The sequence below is a fragment of the Hordeum vulgare genome, chromosome 2H (genome assembly GCF_904849725.1).
Source record: "Hordeum vulgare subsp. vulgare chromosome 2H, MorexV3_pseudomolecules_assembly, whole genome shotgun sequence".
Classification (NCBI taxonomy): domain Eukaryota; kingdom Viridiplantae; phylum Streptophyta; class Magnoliopsida; order Poales; family Poaceae; genus Hordeum; species Hordeum vulgare.
In genome coordinates, this window is record NC_058519.1 from 23711033 (window position 1) to 23723338 (window position 12306).

Consider the following 12306-nt stretch of genomic DNA (forward strand, 5'->3'; position numbering starts at 1 on the left):
AGCACCATGTTCTCAGTGATGCGTTCCAGTCTCCGGATATTCGTAAATCTGCATTGGGACGCCAGGTGTGAATATCTTTGCTCCTCTGTTTTTTAAGCTCATCGGTCATAATTGCACGTTCACCTCAATGCAGTGGGTTCTTTTATTGTGCTGATGTTCATACCATCTGACCTCCTGAACGTCCTAGCGATACACTTCAGTAGATTACTAGATACTCGAGAACTAAATCTATAACATTTCCAGTGAACGTCTTCAGTATCACAGTCTCTGTTCCTTGTCTAAAGACAAATGTTACTATCCTAAAATTTGTCATTTTTTTTGTGGGAATAAAATTTCTCAGTTTATCCTGCTATACCATCTGGGGAAGACATTGGATTCTTTCTGAAATTCTTTGATATTCTTTTCTTCAACGGAAAAAGCATTTTGTTAGACGTTAATTGTTGTACTGTGCAATTACAATGGAAACTGGAACTTACTCTTCAGAGTTGGATGTTGATAAGGTCATAATGTGTCTTGCGGACAATGAAAGTTTGTGTATAGAAGTTCTTAACTTCTTATAAGTTCTTGCTCCAGGCATATTTAATCCATCTAGTCTGTTTGCACTTTATGATCGATGACCCTTGAATGGTGAAACATAGGTTTTCCCCATGAAGTCCTCAAATCATTTTCCCACCCAATTTAGTGGATGATTCGTTTCTGAAAACTATAAAAGAATCTGTTAGGCTTACTGATTCAATGCTTTGTGCTTCAGCATTACTTATATGAATCCGTTTTTAACTTTAAATCGCACAAATCATTTACACCATTTTTGTGATACTGGTTTTTGCTATGGCAGAAACGACTCCCGCGTTTGGTTGATAAACATTCAAAGAATTTCTTCAAGGAAAAGATCAAGGTTTGTTTGCGTGCAACTAATTTCATGGTAGAAGGCTAGAAACGTTATTTAGTTTACTGTGCACATCTAAACTTCCTTTTATAGATTCTCTGTCAGCATTATACGCACTTCAGAAGAACTCGTGGAGATGGCAGCTGTTTCTACAGGGCATTCTTATTCTCCTACTTGGTATCTCTCTCTCATTTACTTGTTTTTGATGATGTCACTTTTTATTTTGCACAAAAGTTTAATACCAGGAGGCTTTTAAACAGGAAAACCTTGGATCAATGCAAGGTAGTCAAGCTGAAGTTACTCGTCTAATGGAACATGTGGCTATGTCCAGAGAGAATTTCTGTCGTCTGAAATGGGATAAAGCGTACTTCTTAAATCCTGAAGAATACTTTTCAAGTGTTGTTTCTGTACGTATTCTCCCAGCTTACATTAACTTCCTTTATGATCTGTAACCCCTATTCTTTTGTAATACTTCAGCCATGTACAGACAAACGAACTCTGCATGAAAAATAGTACTTGCCAAAACAACTTGCTGTCCCTTATGTGTCCTGAATTGTCCAATGCCCTCGCTGAGGCTGTATTGGCAGTTATCTTACCCATGCTGCATCACCAGAAAATATCTTTGATAAAGAACAACAACACCACAATGTTTCGGCCACATATTTATTATTTGACTGAACTACAGTGAGGCTTGCCTGAACCAATCTATTGGATAGCATATGTAATTTGCTAGAAGAATAGAGAGGAAACAATTCTTATGAGTTCAGTGTTTTTTGGCACATGTATAATGGAGGTATTGCTGCTACTAGAATAGCGGCCATAGTAGTGATCACATAATTTAGTGAATATCATAGGGTTTCATGTTTGTAAAGAATTAGCTGGCTATTTGAAACACTGAGTATGTAGACAAAACATACTTCGGAGATCAAAATAGTACATGAGTGATATATCATCATTTGACTAAAACGTCCAATTTCTGTAACGTTTTTTTCCTTGATAAATGTTAAATTGGTTTCATTATGGCTATAGTATGGACACTGTCTCGCAGCTTAAGTACCAATTCCTGAAATAACATCCACTACAAACAGTACTGACTACAAAAATAGTGCAGGATTAGGATCAGTCAGCGTCTTTCACTCAGATGTTTTGTTAGTGCGCAGTTACTACAACATTATGCTAAATTAATAGACTTTCATTTCATCATATAACTTAAATTATATGCCTAACAAACTGTCTTCATGTTCTTTCAGGAGTTCAGTTATTTGGTCAACTCAGTTGCGAATGGGTATGAGTTCTTAACTTGATGTTCTGTAGTGACATTCCTTGAAAGGACATGGCAATAAATTTCAAAATCCTGTTGTTTCTTTGTTGTTACATTTGGTTTTAAAACAAGTGCTTTTATCTTTTGTAGTCTGAGTTCTGTTGAGCTGTACAATAGAAGTATACAGGAGATTGTGCCACTCAGGAGTGAGTACACATACTTGCTGAGAGATGTTGTTTGTCTACTTGTTCTCTGTGTAACACATTTTTTTGTTAGTTATTTCTTTGCTAAGATTGCTGGCAGAGACTGAGATCCGATCACAAGAAGACGATTACAAATCACTTCTCCCGAAAAAAACGGATGCCATTACGGTTAGAGTTTCCTACACTATATATTCTTGACTCAACTAATAGATTATTTGTCCTTTATGTTGTAATATTTTTAATTTAATATCAATGTTGAGTATTTTCTGTGCATAAACGTGCAAACCTCAGGATTAAATTGTGCTACTCTGGACAATTTTTCTGTGAACTGAATTGAGATAATCATGACAAAATAAGTCAACCAATACCAAATTTAACAATAAGATTACGCTCACTGCTGCATATTTTTGGTTTTGTTAACAGTATTGCTGCAAGGAGCTGCGTCCTCTGGATGTTGAAGCCAAGGAGCTGCCAATGAGGGCTCTAACATATGCGCTTGGCATTCCGTTGCGTGTCGAAACTGTGGGCGAAGGTTTGGATCGTGGAATTGAAGTGAAGCGCCTTGATTTATTACCCCGATCAGAATCGGGGAAGGGTCCTCTTCATTTGGTTGAAAGCTACTGGTCATCCGTCACAACCCCTGAACCACAGGAGATCGGAAGTGGCAACTTGTTATCATCTGATGGCACACCTTTGCTGACATTGTTGTGTAGGCCTAGGCACTGTGACATTCTTTATCGCAATTGAACAAAACTAAGTGTAGAGGAAATATCACTTCCTGTAGCCTACCTGGCAAGAAAAATCCTGGATGATGGTGTAGAAATCTACTGATACTATGGGCTTTCTTTTATTGGCATCTGCTCTCAAAGTAGTTGTGATTAATCTTTGAGCAGAAGCCAAAAGCTGCTTCATTGGCCTGTTACATGTTTAGGGCTGTAGCTTTAACTAGGCACAAAAAACGAGGAAATATACTTTCTTGCACTGGGAATACATGGTGTGTTTTTCTTGATGTTGTCCACAACAGCTTCTTTGTTTGGTGGTATGCTAGTTGTGTTTTCATTTCTCTGAGGAGTTACTCGTTTTTTTCCCTATATATGATGCAAGTTGATATATATTTGCATCATCAGACCTCAAGAAAACAATGAACAATCCAATGGCAGCAGCCAATCTGTCGGTCCAGCACTTGTCGGCACATTCTAAACATGAGATTTTGGGTCGACGACAACAACGATGAGTTGCATCTGTTGCAGATTGTCTGTTTCTCCGAGGCTCAAGCATACTGTTAACTAGAATGTGTCTGTTTCTCTGAGGCTCAAGGATACAGTTAATTAGAATGTGATTGCAGACTTGCACCCCATCGTAACTGAATCTGCAAGTACGAACCTTTTGGGACGAACTGTTAATGAATCATGAATACTGCTACCACATGGAGAGTGCAAGTGGATTATGCTGGAAAGTTTTCCAGCTTTGGTCATATTCGGGTGAGATTGTAATCTCCAAGCACTGTAATGTCCCGATAGAAACACAAAGTATTCCTTGGTTTATGAATGGTATCAGTCACCATTTTGCTTGCAAACCATGCCTCAAACAACAAAATAGTCGTGCCACACGCAGGCATGTTTGCCATTTCTTCAATCTGGAAATTTGTTGTCCTTTGTAGCTTTCTGGATAACACAAATCTCATGGTGCTGATCTATTGCCCCGAGACTGGACCATTCTTCGTAGAAAATGTGAAGAAGTACTCAACAAACTTGGTCGTTATGAGCAACACTTGTGTAAACTTGTGAAACAATGGTCGGGTGATAAAATGAAGCTGGCTAAACATTGGTTGTTTCCATAATGGTTCAAAGTAAGTTGTAAGTACAAAAAGGTGGGAAACCCCTCTTTGAGCATGGATAATAAGAAATCCTCTTCATCAGTGTCACAGTCTTCATCACCTTCCTCATCTCTTTTCAGCGGTCCATTATAAAGGTTGGAACGGGGTTGGAACCGGAAGATGCCATTACCAGAACGGCGCCGCTGCTACCATCAAAGCGACACCGCTAGACACACAAGACACTAATCCTAACCACGACACCAAAAGGAGGATTGGTTCCCCCTCCCTCTAGACGCTAGAGCAGCAAGCGGAGAGAGAGGGGGCCAACTGCCTCGCCAGCGAGGATCTGGAGAGACGTGCGTCTCCCTCCAACTCGCGTCGCTCGTGGGAGAGAGAAATAAACCGCTCGAGAGAGAAGAAGCGAGCCAATTTTCCTCTTTGTTGGGGAATGATCGTTCGCGCCTCAGTGGCGGATCTAGGCACCAGGCCGGGGGGAGGCCCGGGGCATGAGGCCCAAACCGTGTGTGCACTCTAGCGGAAACACTGTAGCAATAGCTACAATGTACAAAGGGGGTCCGGGGCGGCCCGCTGGGCTGGATCCACCCCTGTTCGCGCTGGTCACCACCCAGGAACGTCAGGTATTTATTCGCATGATCGCATCCAATTTTTTTTGTCACCACTCCATCGGTAAACTTAGCTGTGAAGCGAACTTCAATACTCTCCATATCAAAATATAAGTACCAATAGTATTTTCTTAGCGGTGAAGCAAACTTGGTTAATTCTCAAACATAAGGAGTAGTATTTTCTTAGCTGTGAAGTAAACTAATTACTTGTTTAACTCTCAAACATGAGGAGTATTTTCTTAGACGTGAAGCAAACTTGGTTATAATAACTCTCAAACAGTCACACAATGCATCCTTCGTGTCTCTCAAATACACAGCCGCCTCTCCACAGTCCTCATCCTCTCCACCGTCCGGTTGTTATTCCAGCAGCTCCTTCTCTCACACAACCGTTGCCCTAGCCTCCTCTCCACCGTCCCTACCCCTTCTCTTTCCAGAGGAAACATCTCCCAGTTCTTCTGCGGCGCCGTCAACCGAGCAAGATGGGTCTGACACAGGCGCTGCCGGAGGAAGTGCTCGTCGACGTGCTCTGAACACCTTACACCTATCGTGGATTATGGTGTTGAACTCGTCGACGTGCTCTAAACACCTTACACCTTACACCTATCGTGGATTGCGTGCTCGTCGACGTTGCCTTACACCTATCGTGGATTATGGTCGTCCCGTTCTTGGACCATGGGTCTTACAAGATGTCAACTTCAGTGAGTATCTCAAACAATGCAAGGAACGTAATGAACACGACGACTTGGAATGGATAATGGAAAAGAAATTGGAGTTGAACTCCAGCAAGAAAGAGCTAGTAGTGGAAGAACGGTTTGAATGGGACTCTGAAAATGACAACATTCTTCAGAAGGATGATGTGGGTGACGGTCGTGGATCTGGATACCTTGATATCCTTGGATTTCATCCATATAAAGAGGTTGTCTTTCTAGGAGTACCAATGAGCAGAGGGTTGGCCTATCATTTGAAAGATTCAAAGGTTCAGGACCTTGGTTACTTATACCCAACAACTTGCCATCTAGCATTGGGGGCTGAGCGTTTTTTAACTGATTCATTTTCATACACACCTTGTTGGACAGGACTGCAGAAAGCAACAAGACTGTAGAAGGCCACTCATAGACTTGTACGATGCTTGTGACCTAATTGACCATCGGAATAATTGGCCTACTCATGTTTATGGCCTGGTTCCATATTTTTAGCACCATTGAATTTATACTTATCCTTTTAAATAAAGATTCCATGTTTTCAATTGCGGTTGTAAGAACATGGAAACTCAAGTTGTATCACTAAAAAAACATGTAGAGCTGTTTACTTCTTCTATTATGTCATCAATTTCGTTGTTTATTAAACTATCGAACAACGCCTATATGTATTTCTTATTCTGTTTCATATACATTGGGAACCAATGTTTTACTCAGTGCTATCCCATCCCATCCCACCCCCCCCCCCTCCCCCTCCCCCTCCCCCAGTTCCGTTGGTGTTACTAAAGAAGGCTTCCGCCCTGCTTTATGTATAAAACAACGAACCAGTTACAACTAACCTCAAACAACTCCACACCAACACACAGGGAAAAATACAAGAATTTTGAGAACAGCTACACCAACCCACACAACTCCAAGCCAACCCACGCTTGAAGTCGCCGGAGCCTTCAACCGTAAATGAATCACGGCGAAGAGTCGAAGCCGTGCACGACGAACCGATTACTCCAAGGCGGAGCCTTCAACAAGGGCATGGCACCGAAGTACCATCACCGCTCGATGAAGGGACCGAAGTTTCCCCCGGAGCAACAAGGAGGAGCAAGAGGAACCACGACGATGCCTTTAAGAAGGAGCCGACGCCTGTAGGCGCCGTCGCCGCCGACCTGGCAAAGCCAGATAGGGTTTTCACCCGGCAAGCCCTCTTCGCCTCTGACGGGGTGCCGCAAGGACGTTGCAGAACCCTCACCACCGACCGTCATACCCAAGCTACCACGCCGCCTGCACGGCCATGGTAACCGGCCAACATCCGAGCCGCAAGCTCCGCCCACGAGCATCGTGTCTCCCACCACCGAGGCCGTCGCCCCGGCATCCGAGACCAACGCTCGACCGCCGCCGCTCCACACTAACATCGTCAACCGGTTAACGAGCAGAAAAGACCCCTCTTTCCGCCCCAAACAAGCTCCTTTGGCAGGATCGCCCGGCAGCCAGCCAAATCTGGGCAGGGAAATCGTGGATGGCCAGCCATGCTACAACCACCCAAAACGCCCAATCCAGCACCTCCAAATCCCGGCGACGGCGAGTCCGAGAGGCACTCCTACCTCCCCCCTCATGGCGCCCTAGCCACCTACCGTCCAGTCGAGCCAGCAACCATAGCACAAGAGGAGTCGCCACCAGGAGCCGATTCATGTGCCACCACGGCCGAAGAGGAGGGGGTCGAGCATACCGCTACCACGTGGCCACCTTTGCCAGCCCGCGCCATAGAAGAGGCTGCCGCCCACGACCTGTGCCGTCCACAACCCTTGCCACCGAAGGAGAAGGACGGCCGACCGCCGCCATCACCCCGGCACACACTGCCACCATGCCACCCGTCGCGCCGCCACTGCAGATGAACCGCTGTGACGCCCAGCGTCAGCCCCACGCCCCGACATGGGGTGTTGGCCCACGCCAACCCCACCGCACGGGAGGACGAGGATGCCCGTCCCCGCCGGCACCGACCGGCCTTTGCTCGGGCGGGCCCCCTAGCGACGAGGAGGGGAAGGAAGGAGGGGGAGGGGGGACCGGCTGTGGGGACCTCACGATGGTCTACTCCAAGGCCGCCGCCAGTGCAAACATCATAGTCACCATTTCAGAAGCCGGCAGCCGTGGCGGTCCTTCTTCATAGCTTGAGCGCCAACTGCAACAACAGAAAATGCAGGGACGGCACCGTGACCTGCACGACACGAAGAATATAATTGCAGTTAGCAGTAAGATTGGGCTTCTAAATTAGTATGCACACTAACTTGAAATTCTTGCTTGGTTCACAGACAACCTTTGATCTCTCCATTCTAAAAGTAAATTTCTCCCCAAGCCAATTGATTTGAGAGCATTAGCATACTTGCTTCTATGCAGATTAGACTGCTGCATGTGAAATACACATTAATATACACTTTGCATAACCAGATATTTTTTGTATAACACTACAACCGTGGACTACAAATTGGAAAGCTCAATGTACCTAAGAAACTATAATGAGCAGAAATTTAATTAACATGAACAACTAATTTGCAGTTTATGCTGTTTTAGAAGGGAAACGTAATATTACCTTCATTCAAACAAAAATTGGCAGTGACCAATCAGTATAATTACGCCCAAGTCACAAATCTTGATGCAAAGATCCAATTTTTTTGGATGTATTGGATGAAAGAGAAAAGGGAGAAAAGGGGGAGCCAGCCCAATGGAGAAGAAAGGTATACCTTGGCCAGGCGGGGCGTCACTGTGGTTGACAGCTGAGTGCTGTCATCACCCACCAGAGCACAACCACATCCGTTGAGGCCGACCAAGAACAGGAACTGGACCTAGGGTTTGTGTCTGCAGGCCCCAATGGAGCCAAAGTGGAGGAGAGTAGATGGGGGCGGGGGAAGGGGAGGGAGCTGCAGCAACGATGGCGGCATGGGCGTTGAGCCGAGGGGTGGACCGGTGGAGGAAGCGGCGGCTGCTCCCCTTTCTCTCGCCTCTCTCTCTATCTTTTTTTTTTGAAACCCCTCTCTCTCTATCTGGAAGAAGGAAGAAGGAAAGGAGCCTCCGTAACTCATCAGCAAAAGAGAAGAAAAAAGAGCACATGTGTCGTGCTCTCGATGCGCATCCGTAAGTGAGCAGCAGTAAAAAAAGAGTGACGCGTCGTGCTCTGGATGCACATACGCGTCATGTCAGGAGAGCCCAAGACCGAGTACTTCAAACGCAGGAAATCGCTGCTTTCTTAGGCACTATAATATATTGTACTATTATTCATTTGATCTTAAGCGTCCCCATCAATATGCTTGTCCATAAATATGCTTACGGATTGTGGTGAAAATAAAGCTAAGATGGGAGTGAGGGCAGCTCTAAGAAACTGTTTTCGTATTATTTCTGGCTACGTAATTTTGGCTTATTTTCTGTGCTGAGTTGAGTCTGGAATGCCCCTAAACTTCAGCTTTGCCATGGTAGAAACACTCTGAGCGAAGCTGACTGGAATGGAAGGGAAGAGAAATGTGAGGCGCTTGGGCCTTTAGAGCAGAGGCCTCAGGGTTCAGCAGCACCTCGCCTACGGGAACCTGGCCGGCCATTTGCGTCCTCTCCCACCCGGCCGCCCCCATTCAGCACCTCTCCTATTGGACCCCAGTTTTGCCCGGGGAAGGAAGAATCTCTCTGGGGAGCCCCTTTTATGCATATTTCCGGGCTGCCTCAAAACCAAGGGTATGCCATTTACACTCATCCATTGTTAGAATGCTAGATGAAGCACAAGGGGCATAGTGCATGGAACGACATGTGCCGATTTTCATATCGATGAATTTAAAAAACTTGTTGAACATCCGATTATCCCGAATGTAATATTTATATTAGAACTATTGTTGTGCTAGGGATCTTTGCATATTATTTATTGTTGAATTATGCTAGTTTTCTAATTATTTTGGATGTTACTGACTTGAAATAAAACAGGGGCAAACGTCTAGGGGACAAGGTTAGATGGCCTACTCCCATGTTCATGTCCGCGGACGGGTCCAGATCCGTTTGGGATTTTTGTTTTACTATATCTGTTTTAAGGCTCCATGTTGGAGATACCCTTATGAAACATGCATCTGAAAGGAAAAATGATAAGTCCTTTAATAATAGAAGGATGTAAAGTGATCTAGGTAATTAATGCAGAGAAGGCTATGTCACAAAATCAAGATTTGGAGCACAACTTCCAATCAAAACATGAGATCATGTCTAGATGGATTATAATGATTTTTCCTTCCAACTTTGATTATATACGGGTAAAATCGTAAACCTGAAATACTAAAATATCCTGATAAAAACATCAATTATTCCTCAGTTTCTAAAGGATATCGGAGTTATCGCCATGCTAGACACACCCAACCCCAACAAGACAACTGTTGTGTCGATCAGACCTCTCATTTTGTGTTATATATGTATAGCTTTGTGGACACCTTTTCTTTAGTTGCAACAAAGGGCCGTATGCATCGTGCTGATGCAGAGGCCGGAGGTAACCCTCCTTTTCTAAAAAAAAATGTATAGCTTTGTGGACATCATAAATGCAATAAAGGGACCGTATGAATCGTACTGATACAGAGGCCGGAGGTAACCTTCCTTAAAAAATATATATATATATATATATAGCTTTGTGAACACCATAAATCTTACAGTTTTATTAAAGCATATCTAGATGTGCTATAAGTATTACACATCTAATCCTATATCAAAGATTTTAAGCTAAGATTCATGCAAGCATTTTTTATTTTTCTTTCTAGTTTAATTAAACAGTTTAGATGTGTAATAACTAGGGCACATCCAAATGTCTCCTAGACAAAAACCAAAATCTTATATATTACTGTGGATCCCGTTGAGCAAAATTTAAACATTTTGCATAGAAGAATTGGAGAAGTTTGCGAACAAAGATTATAAAAGATTTAGCCAGGCGATTTAGAAAAATCAACGATATACTACAAAGTGACCGGCATAAGGGAATCTTGTCATTTGTATCGCAGCGTGGTGCCACTAAAGGCCTTTGCCAACCGGGACTAAAACCATGATTACTCTCGGCCTTTGCATCTCGGTAATGTATGCAGCTATTTTATTGATTATTCATAAAGACTTACAATATAGTACATCAAGTAGTCTAAAGCCACCATCTTAACAACAACTTTCACTACTTCTATCCACTTGATGAAGGGGTGCCGATAGTCCGTGCCTAATACCAAGCAGACATCCCACAAAAGTCTAACATCTACAGTCGGAGGCCCCAACCAAGACACATACTGGATTTGGGTGCAAATCGGTCCGATGCACACTCATGTTTCGTCGCCGCCGTCTTCCACCAATCCATCTTCAGAGAAGAACCCATCGACCTTGCCAGGCCTCTCTGCCATTGACGCCTTCGTGATGCCAACCAGTATCCTCCTCCTACGCGAGTCCATCTTCGCGGATCGGACGCCGAGTCTCCACTACGCCACGCCGCCGAGGTCTGCCATCATCAATGAGTAAGATGAAGCACCTCTCCACCAAAAAGCTGTTCACTGGTCCCTCGAGCCCGTGTACACCTCCAATAACGACGTCCCCAAGGGGGAAACGACATCAGAGTATCGTCGTCATTTGATCTACTGATCTAGTGTTTCCTCCCGAGGTACCGGATGGAGGTCAGAGCTTCTCAACAGCGATGCCTTCAAAAAGGTAACAACACAAAAGAGTGCCGCCATCGCTGGTCTTGGCAACAAGCCGAGAACGAGGTTTTCACCTGGATTCGAGCCACTGTGCAACGAGTAGGCTGCACCGGCCGAATCAGGTATTTTCGGAGGCCAAACCACACATGGCGTTGTCTCGTCCACAAGGCCATCCATGCCGCCGCCACCGATCCGGGGTCAGATGGCCCGTCGACGCAGATCCGGTAGCTGCCGCCGAATGTAGCCAACGCCGCTGCCCGACGCAAGGCCGTAACTACGCCCTTCATGTCGCCAAGGCCAGATCGGCCGCGCCTCCTCATGTCGGCGGGTGCATGCTGCACCATCCCCTTGGCACAGCAAAGAGGGTTGCCCCCGCCACCGTCATCAACCCCCCGGGCTATAGGCCGCCGGCGGCATCCTTCGGCGGCAGCGGAGGAAGGGAGGGAAGGAAGGAGACTCCCCGGCGGCTAGGGTTTCGTCCCGTCCGACTCGCATGAGCGGTGGGTACTCTCTGGTCTATTAATTGGATGACGGTCACAAGCATATGCCGACCATGCTACCCACCAAATCGATCGAACCGTCATCCATCCGTGGTTGAGGGCCAGCTCGTGGTGCCCTAGGAGTTACTCCAAAAAAGATCAATCAAAGGTAGACTTACCTGTAGTAATTTACTGTCTGTTCGGCAACGCTCTCCGGAGCGGCCTTTGACCAGCTCCGGAAAATGTAACTGCACGCCACTCCGCTCCTGCACGGAGTCGTGGAGCGGAGGGAATCCAAATGCGGCTTTAATGGGAGCTAATTACCAACATCACCCTTCGTGGATGATCTTCTTGCCTTGATGAAGAACCATCTTATTTCAGTTCAGGGTAACTACGAATAGCCTGAAAAAAAAGCCAGAAACTTATCTTTTTGATTCTTTTCAGCCCTTCTTGCTCCGGTCATGCCGTCAATCAGCAGTAGTTTCGCACCGATACGACACTCTACGTACGTGATCTGATCGGAGAGATTGGACAGGACACGAGCCCGCCCCAAAACAGTCCATATGTAGAGCGAGTAGTAGTACGTGACTTCAGAGCTTTGCCCTAGCCCAGAACCTTGCACCACCGGGAACAAGCGAACCGCGAACAGAAGACGGCCGAGAGGAGCG

General features: G+C 45.4%; 1 protein-coding gene across 1 annotated transcript; it reads left to right on the plus strand.

Annotated features, from left to right (window-relative positions):
• The first annotated feature begins 458 nt into the window (after window positions 1–458).
• On the plus strand, window positions 459–3354 carry LOC123425090 (ubiquitin thioesterase OTUB2-like). The gene is made up of 8 exons (XM_045108758.1): window positions 459–500; window positions 836–895; window positions 980–1063; window positions 1147–1293; window positions 2137–2171; window positions 2298–2353; window positions 2424–2518; window positions 2774–3354. Exons 1-8 carry the CDS (start codon window positions 459–461, stop codon window positions 3095–3097), a joined length of 843 nt encoding a protein of 280 aa, XP_044964693.1. The 3' UTR covers window positions 3098–3354.
• Window positions 3355–12306: the final 8952 nt, after the last annotated feature.